The sequence below is a fragment of the Electrona antarctica genome (assembly GCF_951216825.1).
Source record: "Electrona antarctica genome assembly, chromosome: 5".
In the NCBI taxonomy this organism is placed as follows: domain Eukaryota; kingdom Metazoa; phylum Chordata; class Actinopteri; order Myctophiformes; family Myctophidae; genus Electrona; species Electrona antarctica.
This window is the reverse complement of record NC_136810.1, coordinates 47544578-47572575: the sequence shown is the minus strand read 5'-3', so window position 1 is coordinate 47572575 and position 27998 is coordinate 47544578. Positions and strand designations below refer to the sequence as shown.

General features: G+C 44.0%; 1 protein-coding gene across 1 annotated transcript in view; it reads right to left on the bottom strand.

Moving 5' to 3' along the window:
• Positions 1-27998, bottom strand: part of LOC306923318 (uncharacterized protein) — a 28988-nt gene that overhangs the window by 831 nt on the left and 159 nt on the right. The window contains exons 2-12 of the mRNA XM_079501368.1: positions 16689-16764; positions 14766-15392; positions 13324-13911; positions 11327-11581; positions 10854-10929; positions 9330-9496; positions 8794-8897; positions 6543-6653; positions 4605-4675; positions 3099-3197; positions 295-2286 (exon numbers count right to left, since the gene is read on the bottom strand). Of these exons, the coding sequence (XP_079357494.1) occupies positions 2214-2286; positions 3099-3197; positions 4605-4675; positions 6543-6653; positions 8794-8897; positions 9330-9496; positions 10854-10929; positions 11327-11581; positions 13324-13911; positions 14766-15392; positions 16689-16764 (2247 nt within the window). The 3' untranslated portion in view covers positions 295-2213. The remainder of the gene's footprint in view (positions 1-294; positions 2287-3098; positions 3198-4604; positions 4676-6542; positions 6654-8793; positions 8898-9329; positions 9497-10853; positions 10930-11326; positions 11582-13323; positions 13912-14765; positions 15393-16688; positions 16765-27998) is intronic.

Here is a 27998-nt window from a genome sequence, read left to right as displayed (position 1 = left end):
AAGATGAAGCTGGGGCTGGAGGGGTCTAACGCTAGAACTCCTATTCAATCGCGCAATTGTTTTTTGTTTTTTGTTCACATCTGTTCTAGATGATGTGACAGTGACACTGCACTCTTCCTGGTCTACGTGAGCTGGTGTTAGACCCCCCCCAGCAGCAGCCCCAGCTCCAGCCCCAGCTCCCCTATATCTTTATTTATTTTTTAATATTTATTGTTTGTCAATATACATAATTATCAACTTACTTTTGTAAAAAAAGTTGTAGGGAGAAATTCCCCTTTAATCATGATGATAAACCAATGTTTTCTTATTGTTTCATTGGCTGGATTCATGAGGGACCAGCAGATACAGTAGTACAGTATGATATTTAGCTCTTTGAAGTGGCTGACTGGAGCTGTCAAAAAAGACAGACATTTCATATTCTCCCAGTGTATACAGAAATGTGTGTGTGCACTGCAGTATATCCTACTGTAAGGGATTCAATCTGGTTCAAAATATATATCTGGCCAGTACCAGATCATAATGTGACTATTGGACTGATCTTCTCATGTCTTTATGCTACAGTATGAAGACTGCTGATCTGGCCGCCTTACACGTGCAATTAAAACGATTGAGTGACCTGAGAAGTGATCCAAGATCAGCGTTCTTTAGCCGATGGTGGGTTCAATTCACTGTCATTGGAATAAGTTCAGGATTTTCTTCAGAAGTCTGTCTAAGAACTTTTCCGTGTTTTTACCATTTTGTGTTAAATCACTATTTATTGAAATGCAATAAATCAACTAATCAAATGATTTCCGAGCGCGGCACGGCTGCAGCTCACCGCTCCTTGGCTGCGGCTCACTGCTCCAATAGATGGGTCAAATGCGGAGAACAAATTTCACTGCGGTAACGTGTGTGACAAATCGTACGACTTTGACTTTGACTTTAACAAGAAAGTGAATTGATAGAAACAGTTCATTGTGTCACTGAACTGTTCTGACTGGTCCTCGCTTGAGCAGGTAGCGTGAGAATAAGTCCCAGGTGTGTATGATATGTCCCATAATTCACAACTGGCTCTATTCTGTTGCACACCACGTCACATATTAAATTGCACTGACGTTTTGGCCTTATTGTTTTAAAGATAATGGCTCTTAACATGAGAGCCTGGGGAATGCATTTTCACTTCCAGACAGATTTAGTATTGTATTGACTGACTTGGAAGAAAAGAGACGTAAAGTAGCAAGAAGATAAATCAGGCACTCAACCTTACACTGTATACTTTGCCATACGACCATGTCTATCACCAAATGTTATTTTCAGCAAGAGACACAGTTGTGGGACAAAATATTAATTAGGCGTCATAGTCATATCTCTAGCTTCTGAACGTCATTTAGATTGTCGTGTTTAGGGGTAAGAAGACTTTAGGCCTAGTATTCTACCGTGAGGCAGTTGGGGGGAGAGTAGAGAATTAGACCATTATCTTTGGAAGCATCGTTCGATCTTGATTTGTTCAAAAATAACAAACAGATAATTTTCTTTATATTATATAATATATATATTATACTATATGTCTTTTTTAAAATACTGCTTCCAAACTGAGTTGTGGGCCTGGTTCGGTTCTATGTGTTACCTTCTATGTGAACCTTGGTCCCACAATGAGAGCACCATTTGGGATTCACGCTAGCTGTTCCACTGTGCAAACATTTTTTTATGAAACTGTAACCCTGGGCTAAGAGTTAACATTTAGTTGGTTTGTGAGAAGATTACAGCACTGTCCAGTATATCCTATTGTGTCTTGGAGATTGAAATACTCATCAAAGTCACGAGGCTTCAACATAGCGTTATTAGTGCACATTTGGGCCCCAAAGTAGCATAAAAGGGAATACTGGCCTGAAAAGTCCAACAATTCTTGATATTTGTATGTGGCAGGGTACAAATAGTTGAGTTTTGGTTAATATACTATACTGTATATAGTTTAATTCAACTGCACGGAACACAGAAGTGAGATGACTATACATTATAAGCCAGTGTTACTGCCCACAGGAGATATTTATATGAGACATGGTCAAAACCTTACCTTACCGTACCGTACCATTCAGTGCAGTTATTTAAAAAAAAGAATTCCACCATGCAAGTTGGTTGAATAGAGGATACAGTAGAGGTCTAGTTTGTTGTTGTAAGACCCGGCTTACATGCTCATTGTGAATATTCAGAATGTTGTAGAGAACAGATCAGGTCTATTCAATAAAGATGTCTTCAGTGGGACAGGAGTAGCCAACGTGCTCTTTATAGTACTGCTTGAATGCCCTCCTAGAGTACAGGAGAGAAGAAGAGCACAGGGGAAGGAAGAAGAATGAGTAGCAGTACAAATAGCAAAAGTAGTAAAAGTAAAAGTAGGAAGAGAAGAGAGGAAGAGAAGAGAAGAGAAGAGAAGAGAAGACTAAGGAATGTCCAAAAGGTTACATGAATTGAGACAACCTAGAATAGTGTCATGTGACAAATTTGACGCATCACTGTGCCCGAGAGTCTATATCCACTCTGTACTGTTTAGTTGCGTTGTTGAACGGTCAGTCTTTTGGTTTTTGTTCTGTATTGTTCTGAATGGTGTTCTGAGAACACAGAGCCACAGATCCATCTACCCCAAACCATGTAAATGAAATAAACCATTAAAATAACCTGCCTCACCTTATGGTATATTCTACACCAGGGGGTTGGTACAGGTACAGTAACCTTTTTGAGATGAAGTGCAATGTTTTTATTTTCTTGATTGTCAGCATGCCATATCAACATTACGTTTAATTATAGCACCATATCATTTTTTTTATTTCTAACTGATTTTGATTGTCCATAATTATAATTTTCTTATGAACATTAGAGCAGTAACCCACCTATCTCCCAGACTCCTTCCCTAGTCTCACAGAGTTTTCAGAGTTTCTCTAATCAATAGAACAAATGTGTTTTGGGTGAACTATCCCTTTAATCCTAACTTTAATTTATGCTCTCTAATTTGACAGTGTTTTACCGACAAGAACCGATCTACAAGCTAACAACACACACCATGGTGCGCTGAGTAAAGGGAGGCGAGAGGGACAGAGAGGGAGAGAAGAAGAGAGCGGTCTCACCCCACAGACTCAGCTAGAGGCAGCGATGTCATCTCTGACATCACCACGTGGCAGGCAAAACGTTCCTGGTCTGGGTGTTTGGAGATGAAACCAAAATACCTGCAGGCACATCGATAGCGGCCAGGTCACAGAGGAGGTAGCGCGAGGAAAATAAGAATCATACTTAAATTAGGGACATGATACACAAATATTTTCAATGGAAATGACAACGAAGGCGGAAAAATCGGCTGAGCCAAATCAACTTGTATAAAAAAATGACACATGAAACTTTATTTATGACCATAAAATAGTTCGTTTCAAAATGTTTAAGACACTGTTATTTGTCCATGTGAGTGTAGGTGGGACAGTACACACTGCACTGGGTCACTAGTGCTTGTTAACAACCCTTTAGAACCGGAAAGCATCTGTCATATTACATTTATGCACTGGCTATTCACAAGCATTGGCTATAGAGGGTATGCGCATGCATTAAGGGAATGGGAAATCGAGTGGCGAAGTGACTTGGCAAAGTGACTTGGCAAAGTGAGTTCAATGTTGTTTAAAGGGGAATTTCTCCCTAAACCTTTTTTTTACAAAAGTAAGTTGATAATTATGTATATTGACCCAAAAAAAATGTAAAAAAATAAATAAAGATATAGGGGAGCTGGGGCTGCAGCTGGAGATGAAGCTGGGGCTGGAGGGGTCTAACGCTAGAACTCCTATTCAATCGCGCAATTGTTTTTTGTTTTTTGTTTACATCTGTTCTAGATGATGTGACAGCAACACTCCACGCATTGTTGACACTGCACTCTTCCTGGTCTACGTGAGCTGGTGTTAGACCCCTCCAGCCCCAGCTTCTGCTCCAGCTGCAGCTTCAGCTCCCCTATATCTTTATTTATTTTTTTATATTTATTTTTGGTCAATATACATAATTATCAACTTACTTTTATAACAAAAGGTTTAGGGAGAAATTCCCCTTTAACGTCGTTTGATGCAATCAGATAAGACTTTTCTGTTTGCATGTACAGTATGGGCTATCAAGGCCAGAAAAGTAGTTTTTTGCCACTCAGTACTAGGCATTCCCGCATAACTTCCGGGTATGATGATGATGTCACGTGTATACCCTCTATTTACAAGCTCACAGCACGTCCGCCGTCCGTCACTTCGTGCTGTGCTGCGAGCTTGTATATCTGCATTTTTTGAAAATAAATGGACAAATCTTGAAAGTGTGAGAACTACTGATTTAGAAGACATTTGTAGAATGGGTGTTAACCCATTTTGGGCGGGAACCCCTTTTGGTGTTAGCATTATGTTATGCTTTAGCTATTGAAAAATAGCAGATCTACAAGCTCATAGCGCGCCACCGAGTGGCGCGCTACGAGCTTGTAGGTCTGCTATTTTTGAAAAATCGAAGAACGACTGACATAGAAACATAGCTTTTTCAGATATTTTTAGAATCTGATCTCAGGTCAAAATGGGTGTTAATGGGTCAAGTTGTGCAGACAGTGCATGCAGCAGTTGACTCACTTGTTGTGTTTTGGATGACAGCCACAGAATGAGATGTTCTTCAACTGGAAGAAATGGAAACACTTGTCTCCCTGAGTGAGCACCAGAGAGATAGTGAGAGTAAGAGACAGAGAGAAAGTGAGACAGAGCAAGAGACAGAGAAATATAGAGTGAGAGTAAGCGACAAAGAGAAAGAATAGAATATTTGTAAACATTTCTTTGCTTACTGTACATTCTGAAGTAGTAAAACAAATAAATAAAAGTAGTACAAAAATGTCAATGTCATGGTTTCTCGGTTTCTCGATTTCACACAAATTTAACCAAGCTGAACTTCCTTACGGTTAAGAATAAGAGATGAGTAGAGGTTTGCAGGTAGGAGAGGACAGTAGGAGAGGACAGAAGGAAAGTGGGAGACATATTAGCATTGGAAGAAAGGTGCAGTGGTGGAAAGTAACATTTACAAAGTACATTTACTTAATTAAGTACAATTTTGAGGTATTTGTACTTCTACTCCACTACATCTCAGATCCAAATATTACTTTTTCTCCACTATATTTAGGCTATTTCAAAACTTTAGTTACAACTTACGTACTAGTTACTTTATTGATTGTGATTATTATTATTACAAAACATACATTATAACCACTTCCGCCCTCAGAACGAAAATACATGGCTTGGATGCACCTGGGACGTATCCTCAGTGATGTATCTCAAGGTCATCGAGGTTTCGGGTCTCGCGAACATCATACCCCTCACTCGGGTGACCCAGCCGGGGTGATCAAGTCCCGACTTACGTCCCAGTAGCTACCCTCCATCAGACCCACTAGGGAAAGACCAGGGCCACACAATCCGTTGGATCCACTCCGGGACTACTCTGCCGGGACTGGGAGGTACAATTCTGGCATGTGGAGGGACTAGGCTTTGTGGGTTGACTCCTGTCCGGGCCCCTCCTACGTCTCACCAGGTCCACTCCTGCTCTCACCAGGAGTACCGCCAGGACCTGTGCGTTGCACCAGACTCCCAGCACCAGACACTTCATTCAGGAGTGGTGGATTATTGAGCTGCAATGGTTCTGCAGGCTCCACATGGGCAACGGTGGTACTGCAGGCTCCGCTTGCGGCTCGAATGGCCCTCCTAAAGGCCTCATCGAAGGTTTTTGGGCTTCCTCCTCACGGAGGATGCAGGCTGGGGCGCCAACCCATACTGCTCCCGGGGTGCCGTCTACATTCCGGCTGTCACCCGTCTCTCCGGTGGTCACCAGACTATACCTGGTGTGACTATAAATAGAATACCTCAGAACGATCGCTTGGATGCACCTGGGACGTATCCTCAGTGATGTATCCCAAGGTCATCTGGGTTTCGGGTCTCGCTATATACATTTCAGCCATTTGAAAATCGCAACGGATTGTGAGCTTGTAGATCTGCTATTTTCAAATATTTAAAATGATTTTTATACATTTGAAAACTTGAAATGGGACATTCTGCATAATGAGTACTTTAAGTACATTTTAAAGCCAATACTTTTGTAGTTTTACTCAAGTACACTTTGAAAGAGTATTTCTATAGTGCAGTATTGATACCGTTACTCAAGTAAAATGTGAAGACTTTTTCCACCACAGGAGAGAAGATATGTTATGTCAGCCATTATGCAGTATTTTGCTTGGGCCACTACCACAGGTTGCAGTTATAGGTGGTCACCACTAGAGAGCAGGGTTCAGCCTGATATCATGACACAACATGAACCCAGGAGTAAGGCAGGAAGAGAGGACCTGGGGGGGACCTGGGGATGGGGGGGTGAATGGAATAGACCAGAAGGCTCTGGAACAGACTAGTCACTACTAGAGGATATGGTAGAAGGAGAGGATAGGTGCTAGGAGTTAAGAGTCTAGATGAGAGGAATGAAGTTGTGTGTGTATGTGTGCGTGCGTGCGTGCGTGCGTGTTGGGTACCACTACCTACCCTGTCAGCGGCATGACAGAGGTCCTGGACACTCATCTTCAGTCCCTTCACGCTCACCTCCAGGACACAGGACGAAGGAGGCTGCATGGCAGACCGCCTGTTACACGCAACCTGTTGATAATGAACCAATCAATAAACCAACAGGCCAGTCATTAAGTAAAGGGATAGCAGCTTACTCTATATCTGTCGATGCAACAGTAGCACATAAAGTGTTGTCGGACAATTACATGTAGTCCTAGACCAAAAATAATCAATGTACTTGATACACAAAATGATATTTGATGTGAAAAGCTTCTCTTTCATGTGAACGAAAAACCTCTATAAAATAAGGGGCCAGATTGGCAAGCTCACTGATGTTTCCTAATTATCTCTTTTATTTGGCTTAAAAACTGAATACACATTTTGGCTTAATACATTAGGCGTAATTAAAAGCCTATGATATTTACATAAGTACATTACTACATTTGAATAGTGCTTATGTTTGCAAATACAGTTTATCTTAAAGTACATTTAGCAATTTAAATCTGTGTCAAGTGGTTGGTGGTGGAGTTATCAACTATTGTTCCCCCCATTACCTGCCTGGTGTGTGGGAAAGTTTGAGGGGACAATTAATTCAAATATTTTCTATTTAAATTTAAAATGTTCAATGTAGGACACAGCTTACAACTTACTACTTTTGTAAACTGTAAAAAACGAAACAAAAACTAAAGAACAGCTGAAAAATGACCATGCCCTACTTGGGGACCAAAACGCCAGCTGCTGTCACATATTTGTAGAAGCTTTGTAGCGTTCATCTGATCCCTGCATGTGTTTGACCCACATTTTAGGCCCGGCCCGGACTGAAAATGTCGGGCCGGGTCGGGTTTGGGCAGAATTTGAGAACTCTAGAACATACATGGGCAACTGGCGGCCCGCGGGCCACATGCGGCCCCCACCTTCACTTAATGCGGCCCCGCAGGTTAATATCACAATACTGATATATTATTGATTTCAGCTGTTACAATTCCAAACATGACCCACTTGAATTACTACTAATTATTGAATGCTATAGTCTTTTTTATGTCCAATGTATTTGCATTTAAGTTCATAAAGTTAACATGAATAACCTAACTAAATGCATTTGAAATTAAATAAACATGTTACTTTTCAGGATTTCAATTCAAATATAGCAAAACTAGCAGATCTACAAGCTCAAAACGTTTTGAGCTTGTAGATCTGCTAGTTTTGATAAGACATTATATATGCAATGTGGCCCTCTGGAGTGAGTTTGGAAGTATAGTGGCCCTCTCCATCTTCAAAGTTGAAGCTGCTCTAGAACAATAAGAGCTGATCAAAAACAACCATTACCATTATTGCTTGATATTCACAAGCCTTTTCTCCCCAGATAGTCATAATAGATCTTACTTTTATTATTAATATTACATTATTGACACATTCTTTGTAATGTTTTATTATTACATTATTATTTTTGCGCATTCTATACTTGTATTATTATAATTAGCAGCCAATAATATGACAAAATAAATGCTGGTTTTCACTGGCTGGTACTAGCTGATCACGCCAGCCTTGGAAAACAGCCAAAAGTGGAATACAATAAGATTGCTGAGATACCAAGAACACATCGTTAGCTAAAGTAGCTGGCAGTTCTGTTCTATAATATTCACAGTTTTTTCTTTTATTTTCTATAGAATGTTACTTTAAAGGATTTGGATATAGTGGGAGATGTGGATAAAGTCAAATGATTATAGCAGGAGCAGGTAAGGTTTTAAAATTATGTAAAACTAAGGGCATTTTGCCTATAATTTCAGTTTGTTTTAGTTAGTTTTGTAAACACACAATGTGGATTCTGTCTCAAGAAGTGTTCTGTAGCCCAGTGGTTCCCAAAGTGGGGTCCAGGAACCCCCAGGGGTCCTTGAGGGAGTTCCAGGGGGTCCCCCGCTAAATGATAGTTTGGAACCGAGACGTATTTCATTGTGAAATACTGTGCGAGTGTACAAATGGACCCTAATGGGTCCATTTGATTCCATTTGTACACTCTCAGAGATAACATTGATTTTACAATATAAATTGGGGTCTCAGAGATAGAAATGCCATTACATGGGGGTCCGTAGCGTGTTGCATATCAAACTGGGGGTCTTTGAAATGAAAATGGTTGAAAATCACTGTAAGAATCTTCTCTTTGGCATATATTTTCAAATTACATTTTGGGGGTCTTTGACATGAACGTTTGGGAAACACTGCTGTAGCCTACCTTCTGCATTGCAGCACTCAACACATCATTGCCTTGATGGAAGGGCACCTGAACGGAACCCAGGAACCTCACAAAGAACCGCTCTATCCAACCATCTTTGTGAACTATAGGGAAGGAGAGAAATGAGGGGGAGAGGAAGAGGTTTTCTACGCCATCTCCTTCTATATACATTTCATTGAAATGAGACAATTCTGCATAATTCGTACGTTTACTTTTAGTATTTCTACATTGCAGTATTGATACTTGTACAAAAAACATAGTACTTTTTCCCACCACTGCTCAGAAGAGTGTACAAATTGGAACCACTGTGTAGTCCAGTGGTTCTCAACCTGTGGGTCGGGACCCCACAGTGAGTGAAGTGACCATTTGAGGACTTTTGAGACCTTTACCTCAAAAAGAAAAACTAAATGAAATACCTCAACTTAACTCCTACAATTCCAAGTGCTTTTCAGTTGGGGGTCCCCAGTTCAAATGTGGTTATTTTGGGGGTCCCAGCCTGAAAAGGTTGAGAACCACTGGTGTAGACTATCATATACCTTTGCTGGCGTCCTTGGTGATCTTGACAGCGTAGTAGGCGGGGAAGATTCCAGAGGCTCCGGACCTCATGTTGTATCCCTGACACCACAGGTCCTCTGACTGGGCCAGCATCAGCACCGGGTCATCTGTGTCTAGGTGGAGCTCATCAGCATGACGAGGGACAAACCTAACACGCACACACACACAAACGCGCACGCACGTGCACGCACACACACACACACACACACACACACACACACACACACACACACACACACACACACACACACACACACACACACACACACACACACACACACACACACAGTTACAAAAAACATTGCTGTATTCTAATGTCTGAAATTGCATTGTATTTGATTCACTAAATTACATTTAATCTGAATAAATGGCCTAGAAACAAATTGCTGCAATTTGTATTGAGGAGCAAAATAAGGTAAATAAGGTCAGAGCAATCTGTTTATTGTGGAGTGATGTAAATAACTCTAACTAATTTGTGTGTCATCGTAAATAATATACCTATAATATACCTGGACCACTAGGTCCAGACTGTATATTTGTAGACCAGGTATATCTGTGTGCCTTCTTTTCTTTTCGCAGATGAGTAAGCCTGGGACCGAGGCTAACTAGGTCCAGATGAGTAAGCCTGGGACCGAGGCTAACTAGGTCCAGATGAGTAAGCCTGGGACCGAGGCTAACTAGGTCCAGATGAGTAAGCCTGGGACCGAGGCTAACTAGGTCCAGATGAGTAAGCCTGGGACCGAGGCTAACTAGGTCCAGATGAGTAAGCCTGGGACCGAGGCTAACTAGGTCCAGATGAGTAAGCCTGGGACCGAGGCTAACTAGGTCCAGATGAGTAAGCCTGGGACCGAGGCTAACTAGGTCCAGATGAGTAAGCCTGGGACCGAGGCTAACTAGGTCCAGATGAGTAAGCCTGGGACCGAGGCTAACTAGGTCCAGATGAGTAAGCCTGGGACCGAGGCTAACTAGGTCCAGGCACATGCCACATACTGTATAGGCTCTGGCCTGACAGTGCGTCGCATGTTCGAGTCCCGTTAATGACGACCTTTGCTGCATGTCTCTCTCCTTCTGTCTCTTTCCTGTCCGTCTTCACTGTAACTATCAATAAAAGCAACAAAGCCAAAAACAAATCTTAAATCCCCCCAAAAAAGAACAGATTCCGAGCTACGCTACTTAATCTGTTGGCATAGGCATTCAGAACGTGTATGCATTGTTGTCAGTGGGAATGAAAACATAGCTAGCGCCACTGGAAGAGGAGGGCCTAAGGAGGTGCAAACGGGCCAACGACCTGATATCCACATTCTGTTTAGCGCCAATGGGTTCCCAATATTGTATTTAACCAAAGACAGTTCAGGCCTCAACTACAGTCATTATACTTGAAAGTAAAGTGAACCCTTTGTGTTTTTAGCCGGTTTGTCTGGGGGTGCGTGTGTGTGTGTGTGTGTGTGTGTGTGTGTGTGTGTGTGTGTGTGTGTGTGTGTGTGCGTGTGTGTGTGTGTATTAACCTGTAGACAGCTCTGTGGCTCTGTGTTCTCTCTACTCCATCCAGAACACAAGAGAACAGCCCAAATGACTCAGCACCTAAAAGACACAGAGTGACATGTCTCACAACGCGTCGCCATGACAGCTGGTAGATTGGCCACTTTTGCTGTTTCATAACATTTTTGACAATATAATGGCATGCCCAAAATATAGGGACAACAGATTGAAAGTGGTTCAATTGGTTCAATAATCGTATGAATTAAACTTTTAATGAGAGTACAATTATAAACACGCACGCGCGCGCGCACACACACACACACACACACACACACACACACACACACACACACACACACACACACACACACACACACACACACACACACACACACACACACACACACACACACACAGTTAGCTGCCAGCTTTATGTAGATCTATGGAATTGGTTAATTATGTGATTTATCTAGCCATTTCAATAGGAAACTAAACTAACCAGTGGAGCTGTAATGACTACTAGTACTACTGTTGACAAACAGGTTGAGGAACTTCTTGGATCGGGGAGTTCTGCCCGTTGCTCCGCTAGCATCGTCTTCCACTGTGGTGCTCCTCGATGCCGCGACCTTCTTGGACAGTCTGCTGCTGACCGTCACCAGGCCTCGTCTCCTCTGTCTCTCGTCTTCAATCCTCTTCAACAACTCCTCTCTCCTCTGCCGCTCCTCCTCAATTTGCCGCACCTGTTTACATTTCACTGGAAGCAGAGAACACAGGGAGGTCAGAGGTGCCAGGAGCGTTAAAAAAAGGGGTCACAAAGATATGCAAAAAAGTGAAGTGTGTGGTGCAACTCTGTGTGGGGGTCCCCGGGGGGTCCGTGGATTCCGGCAAGCCGCCCCGCTTCCGAAACGTCGAGAAATGACAGTTACCATGTGGGGGTCCCTGGGGGGTCCCCGGAACATCCAGACCCCCAGAAATGCGTCCAGGGGGCCGCGCCGTATCTGGCGAGCCGCCCAGCGTCCGAAACGGTCGAGAAATGACCATGTGGGGGTCCCCGGGGGATCCCTGGGGGTCCCCGGGGGGTCCCCGGAACATCCAGTCCACGAGGTACGTGCCCAGGGGGCTGGCCCGGTTCCGGCGAGCCGCCCCGCGTTCGTGCTTGGACAGACAGACAGACAGACCCAGGGACACACATAGCTGTGTAATGGGAGTGGTTGCACCACTCAAATATGAAGGGGTCACACTAGTCACACACAAAAAACACAAAGTGGCCACAAAGATAATAAAGGGGTCACACACCAAAATAGAAATGCGAAGAGGGTCACACTCACAAACAAACACATAACAAAGGGGTCACACTCACAAAAATATGAAGGGGGTCACTCTCAACGTCACAAGAATGAAAATAAAAGTATTGCAAGTTGCAAAACATTAAAGCTCATTTCACCATGGGAGGATGTCCTGACATAGCCTGGTGAAACCACTCCCCCTGCTGGACAACATTTGCATTCTGCCAGCAGGGAGAGTCTGGGAACTCTCAGGCAGAGATGATGTACTCTGGTCCAATTCTGGCCGGAGCGATATGTGGCTGTATGAGGCCGCTAGAGGCGGGATCAATGCGAGACTTATGACATATTGAAGCGCTGCTACAGCGCAAATGTAAACACAACCTAACAAGACTACAACTCGAAACTATTATGGAGATATCAAATGTTTGTCCCGCTGCTTCCGGGTTCATCGTTTCTGCTTGAGAGATCCCAGATGCAGGCAGGAGGAGGGAACTGGTGAACTCAATACTGCCGCAATCTGGCGAAGTCAGGTTAGTCCTGACAGGCCACAGGTTCATTCTCAAATGATCACACAATATTTATAGAGGGGGCAAAAAAGATTTCAAGTAGAGATGAAATATTATTGCAGTCATATTTTAGCACCATACTTGCTAGAATCACTGTTACCTTTTCATGTCCTAGTATGCTGCTAATCCATAACGCAATCGCAGTATGTTGCATAGAATACATGGTAAAGAAGAAAACATCTGTACCTCAACCTACAGAGCAGCAGAGAGATATCACTTAAACACACCAAACACAGAGTCCCGGTTCTGGGCATATCATAATGGGTGATAACATTCAGCGAAAATAGTCAAAGATTCCTTTAAAAATAACAGATCTACAAGCTCACAGCGCATCGCGTTACGACGACACGTCATGAGCATTAGATCAGCTATTTCAGCGAAGGGATTTGGTGTAGAGGGAATTTATGAAAAGAACAATGGGCCCAAGTAGTACAGCATCGTATATGACGCATGAGGGGACCACGATCTACGAAGTATAGGGTTTAAGTGATGGAAATGACAGTACCTCTGCTCTGATTAAAGCTGTGAAAACGAGCCTAGATAAAGTCTATGAACCACACTTCATCTTTTGTTCATTGTATGTTGCCATGAGTAACACAAAAAGGTGCCACAACTGATTAAATAAACTTTCACACATAGATTACCTGGCCTCTTCTCCTCTTTCTTCTTCTGCTCGTCTTCAAATTCCGGATCCTCCTCCTCATTGGCTGACTGGTAGATGGTCTCTGCGTCGTCGCTGTCGTCGTCGCGCGTCGTGCAGCTGCTGTTGTAACAGTTCTTGAGGCTGACTAACTCCAACTGAGAATGCTCGTCAACCACCAGCGTATATTTCACAGAGTCGTAGTGCAACCCGGCCGTGGACTCGCTGTGCACCATGGTCTGATCGACCCCGTCGTCGGTAGGATTAGAGTTGACGCAGTCCGCCCCGATGTCGTTATCCACTCGTCCTCCTCCCGGGTCTACCTTTCGTTGCAGCGACTTGGTACAATCCGTTTCCGTGGTGGTGGTGTCGTTAACTCCAAGGCACTGGGTGGGTCCATTCTGGTTGCTCAGAGGGTGATTCATGTCCTCCTCCACCTCCTCCTCGCTGATGTCAGGGTTGCTTCTGTCGCGGAGGTTGAGTCCAGGGGGTCCCTCCGTGTCCGAACCGATGGACATTCTGTTGGAGCCACCCTCGCTGCTTGAGCGGGACATGTTGGAAGGGAAGTCCTGGGACCTGTCATGGTCTCCTACTATAGGACCAGAGATAAACAAGGAGGGGTCAGGCTGATGCTATGAGAAGACATCCAAAGTGTATAATAGATGCTTTGCAACACATGAAACATATTTAACACTGGCATCAGATGATCTAGGCCAGGATCACCAGTGGTGGAAAAAGTACCGTACTTTAGTACGTTATTTTCAAATGACTGAATACGCTCTATATAGGGCTGAAGTTAATGTATGTTTTGTAATAATAATCCAAATATACAAAGTAATTAACTAGTAACTAAAGTTTTGAAATACATGTAGTGGAGTAAAAGTACAATGTTTGGATCCGATATGTAGTGGAGCAGAATTGGAAAGTAAATACCTCAAAATTGTACTTGAGTACAGTACTTAAGTAAATGTACTAAGTTACTAAGTACTGCTTGGTCAGTGATTATGACCACTATAGGAGAATACTGTAGGGATGAACAACTATATTATAATAACTATATTAATACAGACTAGGGATGGGAATGATCGATTAATGCATGAATTGATAGTTTTGATAAGCTTATCGATCGATAAACCTGTTAGTTGATAAACTAAGAATCTTAATTTCCCTCAATGTCTAACATAAAACTCTACACTTTGCTGATTAAATGAAAAGTGCACTGTCTTGTCTGTCACATCACATGCAAAAGCGGAGACGCTTCGATTAATTAGATTAGTTATTAACTGTTACGTTTAATTTACTAATTTCTTAACAGCGATTCATCGATTAACCATTAACATCCCTAATACAGACCATCCTATACTCAACTGTTTACATATTGTGGTGGGCACACACGTTCAGAACACCTCGGGGGTAGAGCAACAAAGAGTGAAACTAATTATGTACCTGGCTCTTGGGTCTTTTCCTGGGTTTGTGGCTCTTGGGTCTTTTCCTGCTTTCGTGGCACCACGGGGGTGCGCGGCACCACCATAGCCGTCAAGTAAATCTCCTGGCTGACGGGAGGATTGTTCTGAGCACGCTCGGTCTTAACCCCGCCTCCTCCTCCTCTGCTCGCTCGAGCGGCCCCTCTTCCTTTACCGTCGTGCGCCCCCTTGGCTTTGAGTCCGATCGCTTCTCTGGATCTCTGAAGTCCATTTTTGTCTTTCTCCTTGGCCTTCAGGTCGTCACACAGCCTGCCTCTCCTCTCCTCTTTCCCCCCCGCCCCTACATCCTTCCCTCTGTTCTCCCTCAGGGTTCTGTCTCTCATGACGACCGCTCCTCTGCCCGTGCCTCCTCCTCCTGCTGCTGCTGCAGCTCCTCCTCGCCCGGCTCCTCTCGCCCGGCTCCTCGCCGCGCCGGCAGACTGTGTGTGTGCAGCAGTGCCAGGTGGCGCTCTGTCTCGGGGGCGCGTGTGCGCGTCCGTGGCTGGGGTTGCATTAGTGTTGCTGCTCTTGCCGGCCAATCCTTTGGTCAAGGGAGGTTTAGGGGCAGGGCGTTTGTGTCGGCCTTTATCCTCCTCTTTATGTTGGGCTCCTGAGAGGGTCGGATCGCACGCACGCGCACACGCACACACACACACACACACGCACACACGCACGCACACACACACACACACACACACACACACACACACGCACGCACACACGCACACACACAAACACGTGCACAACAAGTAGATTATTTATTAGGTAAGCGGCAGCAGAGAGAAGAATTATGAAAGTGTACAGTAATCAGCTGACCATATAGGAAGGAGTTGAAGATATTCCTTAAGAGTATATGTACGTCTAAAGGCATATTTCACTTGAACAGCCTCTGTATTTAGCTCCACTAATCGCAGGGAGCCTAGGGACGGCTATGTTGTTGTTGTTGTTGAACCTTGAACCGTAAGTGATACTGGGAGGCTTCCAGTGGTGGGTGTAAATATGAGGTGGTGTGGTTACACTTGCATTCACCTCCACCAAGGAGGTTTTTGTTCCAAACAACATATCTCCAAAACAACTGACTGGATTATTTCGAATGACTGCTGAGCACGTTCATTCTCCCCTGAGGATGAACCTTACTCGTTTTGGTGGACCCGTAGCCTTTTTCTATAGGGCCACCATTAGGTGAAAATCTCCATTTGCACTGGCTTCAAAATCAAATGGGCAGATTGCTATGTAACTAGCTTGCTGTGTGTGGTGGATGAACCTCGTCAGTGACACATGATCAGAGTACGTAAATGCGAGCACATCACACTGGCTTCTCCTCACAGACAGAATAGAAGAGCTGCCTATTAACCCATCGATGCATGCAGAGCAACGCCCCCCTCCTACAGTAGCTCAGAGAACTGCTGAACTAACCGAAACTGAATGCCCTCCCTGACCATGTGAGAACACCACAATCTATTGATGTTTTTAAGAGAAGACGAAGACCTTCCCTTTTTAAGCAAACATTTATAGTATTAAGAAGCTCTGTTGTTTCAGCCCTTTAGGACGAGGTCGCTTCTCTCCCTCAGGGCATCTTACTGGTATAATATTAGTATCATATTATAGACTTCTATATGTTAGCTCCCCATTGAATACTGTCACCAGTACAAATAAAAGTTCTAAATATGCACAAATAAGTAAACAAAATTGGAGCTAGAGCATTTATTATCTTTTCAATAAGTTGATGAACAAAACAAACTGTCCTTGCAAAGGGACAGACAGCTTATATTTCTTCCACTTCTTCTATTTCATGCATAGTTGACCGGTAAGCACAAACCGCTTTGGGCTATAAGCTTACATTCTGGCCCGTTTTTTTCCTCAGTCTGAGAATTGCACAGGGAGAGGTACTGTATACGGTACGCACCTGAAACATGTGGAGATGCAGAACGGGACTCCTTCCAACTGTCCTTCTTCCCTAAGGAGTTGTTGTTGATCGTGTCCTGGATAAAATGGAGGGGTGGGAGACGGCATGGTGTTAAACAATGCATCACTTTACCATCCTTTACATGGTTTAATTTATAACACAAACTATAGTAAAATACGCACATCACTTCGTGGAGGTGCTGGGTTCAAAAAGTGACATAGGAAAAGAGAAGGGAACCCGCACACTCATACAGTTGGGTGCCACCGATATTGTCCCTTATCATTTGACCCATTTAGGCCTGACCTCAAAACTTTTAAAAATCCTTCTAAATCCTGAAAAAATCCTTCTAAATTTTCACGATTTTTCAAAAATAGCAGACCTACAAGCTCGTAGCGCGCCACTCGGTGGCGCGCTATGAGCTTGTAGATCTGCTATTTTTCAATAGCTAAATTATAACATAATGTTTAAAACACCAAAAGGGGTTCCCGCCCAAAATGGGTTAACTGTCCTTTTGCGCAGATCACGCAAACCTCAGCAAAAAGAAAAGGACAATATCGATGGCCTCCAACTGTATGCTTGGAGTTTTACCAGATGAAGAGCCTTGGCTCGAAACGTCTTCAATACTTAATAACACAACACACATATTGTCACTGTCGGCAGTAAACCTTTTTGTATCTTTTTCGTAATTCAATGCCCCCATTCCGTCATAGAAGAGTGTCAGACAAAAGGAGTGAAAATAGCATGGAAGCTGTAGAGTGGATAGAAAAGGAACACATGGAGGCACCGAGGAGGTACCTACTGTACCTACTGTACGTTCGTAGGTACAGTGCTGTACACATAAGTTCACATAAAAAAACAAGTACATTTTATTTAGATTGGCGCTGAACCATATCCAATATCATAATGTAGCTAGTACATAATCTAGTATTGTATTTCTGTCAGCTATGGCATTATTCAATATTTAGCGTATATGAAGCCAAAGACTATTGTACTCTTTGAAGAAGACACTGTCCTGTTTACTTATACAGCCGTTACGGCTGTTTAGAGCTGTGAAGTCTTAATATATTATTGTCACATTATCATTCTCTCTCTCACACACACACACACACACACACACACACACACACACACACACACACACACACACACACACACACACACACACACACACACACACACACACACACACACACACACACACACACACACACACACACACACACAAAGGGGGCGTTTCTCGCTCGCTCTCTGTCTGCTTCATGCAGCGCTGATGACGACATCACTGCCAGGAAAGAGAAACAGCAGCGTCTACTCTGGCCCGGAGCAGGAAGTGAAAGGCCAACACAACGTCACTGCGTGACCACCACGCACAGCGCTGACTCACTCACTCACATCCCATAATGCAGCTGGCTGGCATCCCTGCCATATACGGTACGGTCGGTACCCTACTTTGTTACCATAGTTACTGAGAGAGAGAGAGAGAGAGAGAGAGAGAGAGAGAGAGAGAGAGAGAGAGAGAGAGAGAGAGAGAGAGAGACAGGATGAAAGGACATCTTTGAAAGGGGAGCGAGTGCCGATACTCAGTGGTGGAAAAAGTACTCGCATTTCTTACTTAAAAAGTGGCAATATACTGCAATGTAGAAATACTTTGTGATACCAGTAAATGTGCAGAATTCAAAATGCACTTGAGTAAGTACCGAAAGTAAAAGTACTCATTTTGCAGAATGTCCCATTTAAAGTTTCCAAATGAATAGCAGATCTGCACACAGAGGGCTGCACACAGAGGGCTGCACACAGAGGGCTGCACACAGAGGGCTGCACAAACAAGGTTTGCTTTCCCCCCAAGTTCACGAATCTCATCTTTCCGCAGCTCTGCATGTCATCACTTTCAGGAGGATTCGTTTCCCTGGAGATGTGCACTGCTGCTCCAACCACTCCCCCAACAAAGGTCAAAGTTAACTTTAAATGTCATCATTTCTGTGTACAATTTGCAGCCTAATATTTCGTTTTTCTTGGTTGTTTTATTTTTGCCAGCTAGGGAGTGATATACTGTAGGACTGTAAAAAAGGCACCAGAATGCATGTGTTATGTTCCCAGTTCCCACGCTATAACCACTTTTATATAGCTTCATAAAACCCACACACTCGCATGCACACGCAAGCCGCCCGTCACACGCACGCACACGCACACGCACACGCACACGCACACACACACACACACACACACAATTACTTGTGAGGACAGGAAAAACCCTAACCCTAGCATAGCCTAAGCATAGTAGCCTAATCCAACCCCACATCTTAACCTCAAAATACCGCAAACTAACTCCAGCCATAAGCCCAGAACTGAAACCCTAAATGTTTACTGTTAACCTGATTATTGTCTTAGATGTAATCCTGCATGTACAGTAACTTAATCGTATGCATTGGTAATACAGTGATATCCCCTGCAGACATCTTTGTTTGTTGTTCCCCCATGGCTGCAAAGCCTCAAATCTGTTATTTTTAGCAAGCGACAGCGACACAGCTGTATATGACTATACCATTACCTATGGGAACATTGTTTCTCACAAATACAGCAAGACTTGTACACACAGCAGACAGGCATACGGTACACTCACATGCGCGCGCGCGCGCGCACACACACACACACACACACACACACACACACACACACACGCCCACACACACGCCCACACGCCCACACACACGCCCACACGCCCACACACCCATGCACACACACACAGCTTATTATTCATGTGAAGTGCTTAGTGAAAGCAAACATGCTAATCCAGTGGTTCTCAAACTATTGGCCGTGGCCCACTGGGGGGGCCATGAGGATATGGCAAGAGTTTAAATATAGCTAACATTATTATTTATTTATTTTTATCTTTGAAAAATAAGCGGAGAAGCCTTCACGCCAAAGGGCAGGAGACTGACCGGACGAGAGGACAGTGGTATGATGACAAGATGAACTGGGAAGCAGCGGCCATTATATAACCCTGGCAGTAGTGGAAAGTAACTAAGTATACTTAGTAGAATTTTGAGGTATTTGTACTTTACTTGAGTATTTTCAATTTCCAATACTTTTACTTCTACTCCATAAACCTCAGATCCAAATATTGAATTTGTTTTTGAGTGGTGTAAACCACTCCAACAACTGGCTTTGTTAGTTTACGTGTCCACGTGTTTGTTCGTACCAAAAAAATCACACCCGTGTGAACTGAGTGGTGTAAGGTTTTATATAGCATGATCAGCTGTGGTCTGACGTAATGTCTGACGTTAAAGATCTTTGGCTAGGTAGACTCGTCTTCTGATGTGATGATTTGTGACCATGAAGTTGATTCAGCTGGAGTTTTTGTCCGATGTGAGGTATTATATAAGGTAAGGTATTATATAGCCTGATCAGCTCTGATCTGACGTAATGAAATCACACCTGGATGTGATTTCACAACTGGCTTTTTTTGTGCAGAGAAAATGACCATGGTTGCTACGGTCATCCAGTTCACCCGGGTGTGATTTAATTACGTCAGAAATTATTTTGAACATAGCAACCATGGTCATTTTTTTCTGCACACAAAAGCCAGTTGTAGGAGTGGTTTACACCACTCAAAAATTAGCATGGTTGCTATGGTCACTCAGTTCACACGGGTGTGATTTCATTACGTCAGACATTACGTCAGACCACAGCTGATCAGGCTATATAATACCTTACACCACTCAGTTCACAAGGGGGTGATTTTTTTTATATAATGAACAAGCTCATCTCATACTGCCACTGCCAGTGTTACACCATAATTGATTGGTGACCTATCGAAACATTTGACGTTTTTCATCAGATTGGATTGATCTGAACCAGTGCCCGTGAAATTGAAACATCCCTGTTCACCCTGAGATATATAAAACACTAAATGAACGGGCTCATCTCTGTCAATAAAGGGTTATCATCACACCATCATTGGTGGCAGAAAGTGTGTTTAGATAGATACAGGTGTACTGTAGGTCCAACTCTATGGGGATGGCTGTGGCTCAGGAGGTAGAGCAGGTCGTCCAATGATCCATGGGTCGGCGGTTCGAATCCCGGTTCCTCCTGTCTACATGTCCTTATACAAAGGCAAGACACTGAACCCCACATTGCCTCCAGTGGTTGCCACCATTGGTGTGGGAAGTGAGGACGCTATGGCGTCGACTGTTCGCCGCTTCCCCTCCCAATGTATGAATGAATGGACCATTGTAAGCACTTTTGAGTAGGCACATAGAAAAGCGCTATAGAAATGCATGTGCAGGAAAAAGTACTACATTTTTTTAAGTAATAGTACCAAGGCAATACTGCAATATATAAATACTTTGTTACAAGAAAAAGTTCAAAATGTACTTGAGTAAAATAACAAAAGTATTGGCATCAAAATGTACTTATGTCATTATGCAAAATGTCCCATTTCACAAGTGTTCAAATGTATACAAATATTTATAAAATAGCAGATCTAGAAGCTCACAATTGTTGTACTGTATGTGATCAGCAATGTGTATCAAGAAGTGTATATTTGAATAGTTGTAAATTGCATGAAAAGGTGTCATATAATCCCATGAGGGATGGTCCACGAGGTGGCATGATGACACTTAAATAAAGTAATTCATTCATATTTGTAACGAATAGTTATTCTAAAGTGACACTATACATACCTATACTTAACTTCTTGCTATTGTCTTTGTGAATAATAATAAAAACAAAAAACAAAGCTAAGGGTCTGAAATGAACAAATGATCATCCAGCATTTGTTGTCCCCATCTTTTTCCATACTGTATAGCGACAGGAAGGATATAGATCAGGGGTGGGCAACTTTGACGATGAGAGGGCCACTATATTTCCACACTCACTCCCTAGGGCCATATATTACTGTCGTAGCAAAATAGCCGATCTACAAGCTCAAAACGCGTCGCAGCTTGTAGATCGGCTATTTTTGCTATTTGAATTGAAATCTTGAATTATTTTTTTGCCATTTTTGAATTGGCATTTTTATGTAATTTCAAATGCCTTCAATTATACTTGTGTTGATCAATGAGCTACTAATTTAGACTGAAGTAATTAAAGTGGGTCATGTTTGCATGTTGTGGAATTGTAACAGCTGAAACCAATATTATTATCAGTATTCTGACATTAACCTGAGGGCCACATTAAGTGAAGGTGGGGGCCGCATGTGGCCCCTGGGCCGCCAGTTGCCCACCACTGATATAGGTGATAGAGATATCTTTGACATGCTACAAAGGTCAGCAGCAGCATCCAGACAGACCATACAGGCAGTTATTCAGTGCCTATACTAGTGTACAGTATATGGGAGGGCCTGCAATTACACAGATTAAATTGGTGACCTTCCAATCAAAGGGCTGTATCTGCCAAGCCTCCCCTTTACCAGTGTTGCCGTGTCTGCTTATTATAATGTGACTTTGGGCTTGTTTTTCTGAAACGTCACTGAAACGCTTGAAGTTGCTTATTTGGGCTTGCTTCCTAATAACTTGCTTCCTGAATAACAGTGATGGTTCTCAAACATGTTCATGTCAAGGACTCCCAATTTAATATGTATTTGTTAATATTAGATTATATTATTTCAGTCAATTAACTCAACAAATAGATTTAACCAATATTTATTATAGAATGAATATGCATGTGCATGTCATATTTTATCTTGGCGTTCAGCTCTGCTAAATTTTTCTCCCTGCTCAGCACAATTAAACACCATCATTAACATTAAGAGCAGGGAGATATACAATAACAACCCCCCATGGGGGACAACGAATAGCAGAGCCCACTGGTGGTGCTGGGGAGTCGGTGGGAGCAAACAGGCGCATACCAACAGTCCAGGAACAAATGGCAGCAGGAGGATGAAAGCAGGAAGAACAGAGACTGAGGTGAGCTTAAATAACCCGGCAATTGGTCAGCTGACTTAGCCTGGCTAATAAGCCAGACCAAATCAGCCGTTGGCAAAACAAAATTGCCTGCCGCGACAGTGTTGTGTGATATTAGTCTGGCTTATTAGCCAGGCTAGAAATCACCATTGTTTGCTTGACTTTGTTGTTGTTCTACGAATTGTGTTGTGGCATCCCATCTGGCCGAGGGTCTGTGTTAGTACGTATGTAAACTTGCTATGTTAATATCATATTGATGTGCGAGTCAACAGTGGTGTAAAGTAACTAAGTACATATGACTTTTGTACTCTCACTCAAGCACATTTTGAATATCAGACTTTTACTTGTTGTAACAGAGTACTTCTATATTGCAGTATTGATACTTTTAGTTAAGTAAAAAAAAAACATGTGAATATAATTTCCCCACCACTGCACGCAGTGCACGGTCAAAGATAAGTCCTGCTGTCTGTGCAGTAACAGCGGAGCAGAGTGCCAGGAGATGGCTGCTGGAGGTAACAGCAGAGCAGAGGGCCAGGCAGTGTTGTTTTCATCGACTAAAACCAAGACGAAAAATGTTCGTCGACTACCTTTTTCCACTGACGAAAACTACATGGAAACTAAATGAAAACTAAGCTACGATGACTAAAACTAAGACTAAATATACTGACAATTTCGTCAACAAATAAAAACTAGACTCAAATGTTAGGAAGGGACTAGTGGACAAGAGATCCAGTATAAGTAATTTTACAATTAGTTGCATGCTGAAAATAGACAATCTACAAGCCCACAACGCGTCGCGCTGCGACGCGTTGTGGGCTTGTAGATCGTCTATTTTCAGCAAGTGGCATTACGACGGCATCAAGGCCCGCCGAAATACATTTTGTTCGACTAAATCAACTGTAGATTTAGTCGACTAAAATCTTATGATATTTAGTCGACTAAAACATTCCGGGTGACTAAAATGTGACTAAAACTAAATGAAAACAATTCAAGAGACTATGACTAAAACTAAAATCAAAATGTGCTGCCAAAAACAACACTGGGGCCAGGAGATGTGTCTGTGCAGTAACAGCGGAGCAGAGGGCCAGGAGATGTGTCTGTCTGTGCAGTAACAGCGGAGCAGAGGGCCAGGAGATGTGTCTGTCTGTGCAGTAACAGCGGAGCAGAGGGCCAGGAGATGTGTCTGTCTGTGCAGTAACAGCGGAGCAGAGGGCCAGGAGATGTGTCTCTGTGCAGTAACAGCACAGCAGAGGGCCAGGAGATGTGTCTGTGTGCAGTAACAGCGGAGCAGAGGGCCAGGAGATGTGTCTGTGCAGTAACAGCAGAGCAGAGGGCCAGGAGATGTGTCTGTGCAGTAACAGCAGAGCAGAGGGCCAGGAGATGTGTCTGTCTGTGCAGTAACAGCGGAGCAGAGGGCCAGGAGATGTGTCTGTCTGTGCAGTAACAGCAGAGCAGAGGGCCAGGAGATGTGTCTGTCTGTGCAGTAACAGCGGAGCAGAGGGCCAGGAGATGTGTCTGTCTGTGCAGTAACAGCGGAGCAGAGGGCCAGGAGATGTGTCTCTGTGCAGTAACAGCACAGCAGAGGGCCAGGAGATGTGTCTGTCTGTGCAGTAACAGCGGAGCAGAGGGCCAGGAGATGTGTCTCTGTGCAGTAACAGCAGAGCAGAGGGCCAGGAGATGTGTCTGTGTGCAGTAACAGCGGAGCAGAGGGCCAGGAGATGTGTCTCTGTGCAGTAACAGCAGAGCAGAGGGCCAGGAGATGTGTCTCTGTGCAGTAACAGCAGAGCAGAGGGCCAGGAGATGTGTCTCTGTGCAGTAACAGCGGAGCAGAGGGCCAGGAGATGTGTCTGTGTGCAGTAACAGCGGAGCAGAGGGCCAGGAGATGTGTCTCCGTTCAGTAACAGCGGAGCAGAGGGCCAGGAGATGTGTCTGTGCAGTAACAGCGGAGCAGAGGGCCAGGAGATGTGTCTCCGTTCAGTAACAGCGGAGCAGAGGGCCAGGAGATGTGTCTGTCTGTGCAGTAACAGCGGAGCAGAGGGCCAGGAGATGTGTCTGTCTGTGCAGTAACAGCGGAGCAGAGGGCCAGGAGATGTGTCTGTGTGCAGTAACAGCGGAGCAGAGGGCCAGGAGATGTGTCTGTGCCGTAACAGCGGAGCAGAGGGCCAGGAGATGTCTCTGTGCAGTAACAGCGGAGCAGAGGGCCAGGAGATGTGTCTGCATGTGCAGTAACAGCGGAGCAGAGGGCCAGGAGATGTCTCTGTGCAGTAACAGCGGAGCAGAGGGCCAGGAGATGTGTCTCTGTGCAGTAACAGCGGAGCAGAGGGCCAGGAGATGTGTCTCTGTGCAGTAACAGCGGAGCAGAGGGCCAGGAGATGTGTCTGTGCCGTAACAGCGGAGCAGAGGGCCAGGAGATGTGTCTCTGTGCAGTAACAGTGGAGCAGAGGGCCAGGAGATGTGTCTGTGCAGTAACAGTGGAGCAGAGGGCCAGGAGATGTGTCTGTGCCGTAACAGCACAGCAGAGGGCCAGGAGATGTGTCTGTGCAGTAACTAACAGCAGAGCAGAGGGCCAGGAGATGGCTGCTGGAGGTAACTGTGCAGTAACAGCGGAGCAGAGGGCCAGGAGATGTGTCTGTGCAGTAACGGCGGAGCAGAGGGCCAGGAGATGGCTGCTGGAGGTAACTGTGCAGTAACAGCGGAGCAGAGGGCCAGGAGATGTGTCTGTGCAGTAACGGCGGAGCAGAGGGCCAGGAGATGGCTGCTGGAGGTAACTGTGCAGTAACAGCGGAGCAGAGGGCCAGGAGATGTGTCTGTGCAGTAACGGCGGAGCAGAGGGCCAGGAGATGGCTGCTGGAGCTCGGTCCAGCAAGCATTATACTGTAGCTGCAATGCCACTGGAATGGATTGCAGTAAATTGCGTTGTGTAAGTAAGTTGCTACTGTAGATCACGTGATGAATTGTGGTGGAGTATACTGTATAGTCCCAGACAGTGAGCACTGTTAATATGACTCTCGGGTTCCATTTGCTCTCAGAGTCAAATTAACCCTGGGTTGTTGTTTTTGTTGTTGTTTTTGTTGTTGGGGGGGGGGGGGGGGGGGGGGGGGGTTGGGGGCGGCAGCGGACTGACCTCATGCTTCCTTCTATGCGTGAGGAGTCCAAGCTGCTTCTTTTCACCTGACGGGGGGGTTTCCCCGGCCGGACGTAGTGCGTGGAAGGAACACGTTATTCCGACCAGTTCCTTTCCCCTCCATCAGGCGCCCCGGCTGGCCAGGGGGAGGTAGTATAGAGACCAGGATTACTGCATGTTTTTTGTGAGGGTACCTAGTACTACCTACCCTAGGGGACCCGGGGAAAACATGCAAACTCCACACAGTTGTTTTTTCCAATACTTTTACTTCTAGCCTTCTCCACTACATCTCAGATCCAAATATTGTACTTTTACTCCAGTACATTTTTTTTTTAAACATTCTAGTTACTTTTGATTATTTTTTACAAAACATACATTAACCACTTCAGCCATAGCTCTGGTCCATAGCCCTATACTAATGCTGTTGCTGCAATGCAACGGCATTAGGGCTATGGACCAGAGCTACTTTAGCCCTATATACATCGCGACACATTTTGAAGCCAATACAATTACTTTTATTAAAGTAATTGTTGAATTTCTACAATGCAGTATTGATACTTTTACTTAAGTAAAACATGCAAGTACTTTTTCAACCACTGTCAAAAACAGAATGTTATACTGGTCATTATTTTTTTTATTTTACAGTACTTTGTAAATTCCAAACTTGTATGTGATTGCTTCCAGTAGTGCTGTGCTGTGCAGCAGTTTTTGGAGGATTTCGTATGGAATTTCAAAGCACGTTGTATGCCATATTATCATAGTGGAATTCACTGTGTAGTTACACGTCACAAGTGTGGGTGACACTAGGGGAGGTGAGGAGCAGGTAGCCAATCAATGCCTTGCTCAGCTAGCTACGGCTCGACATAAACATAAATGGTGGCAGATTTTTCATGGCAAAATCCCAACCGTATTCTGTATCTGCAGATGGCTTTACACTACAGGACTCAAGGTCAGTTTGCCCCAGGTACACAGCACCTGCTATGCTAGCATTACCTGCTATGCTAGCATTACCTGCTATGCTAGCATCACCTGTCCCTCACCTGACTTTTCATTCGTGACCAGGAGCCTGTGATGATTATGAAATTTACTTTACGATTAATTGTGATTAATGATTTAACCCACCTGAGATCAGTTTCTAAAAATGTCTTCTACAACCTGACAGTTTTCTGAAAAAGCTATGTTTCTATGTCAGTGGTTCTTTGATTTAAAAAAAATAGCAGACCTACAAGCTCGTAGCACGCGCTATGATCTTGTAGATCTGCTATTTTTCAATAGCTAAAGCATAACATAAAGCTAACACCAAAAGGAGTTCCCGCCCAAAATGGGTTAATTGTGTTTCTGCCATTGAACATTATTGGAACATTTATGAATCAAAATTACATTTCTGTTTGGCTTTCAGCCTCCATAAACAAAAGATGCACAGGGCAGATATGACAAATAACACATATTTAATGACCATATACTTAAAAATTAACACTAATAGTGGAAATAGCCAATCTACATGCTCAAAACGTGTCGTGATGCGACACGTTTGGAGCACTATTTTTTGGGAAAATGTATTGACATTTTTAACATGGACATTATTATTGTTATTGTGGTGATTATTCAAAAAATCAGACCTGTGAGTGGTGCAACAGCGCCAACAGCGGTACCCTAAACATAGGGACATACAGACTTAGGAACATTGCTGTTCCTTGGAGTGGTTGCACCACTCAAAAACAATAACAACGATTATGTAATAATTGTGACAGGCCTATAGCCGTTTGATGGTGTCCAGGGCCGAAGATAGCAAATACAATGCATAGTGATCTGCTATCTTAGAAATTATAATTACAACCCTTGGTCCCTTGACATTTATTTTGCATTTCATTTTCCCTGATTAGCTGACCCTGTTATTGACCTGTGTCATGTGTCAACAAGGGGAATGCAGAATGATTCTAGGTCAATTGAGCGGTGCTGTGAACGGTAAACAGAACAGGCTACATCCAGATATACAGTCAGATATGATTACATACAGCTGTCTCTGCTGCCGGGTCACTGTACACAGTGCAAGTAGACCGAACTAACCACTGCACGTGATACATCATTAAACATGATGAATTAGGAGAGGAACCCGACAAGATACTGCTGCTGCATTCTACATACTGACACGCGCACGCACAGACACGCACACACACACGCACACACAGAGCATAAACAGACAATCCCGTTTACTGATGCACAGCCAACCTTTGCTACTATACCCATATATCCTGAGACAGAGAGACACACACACACACACAC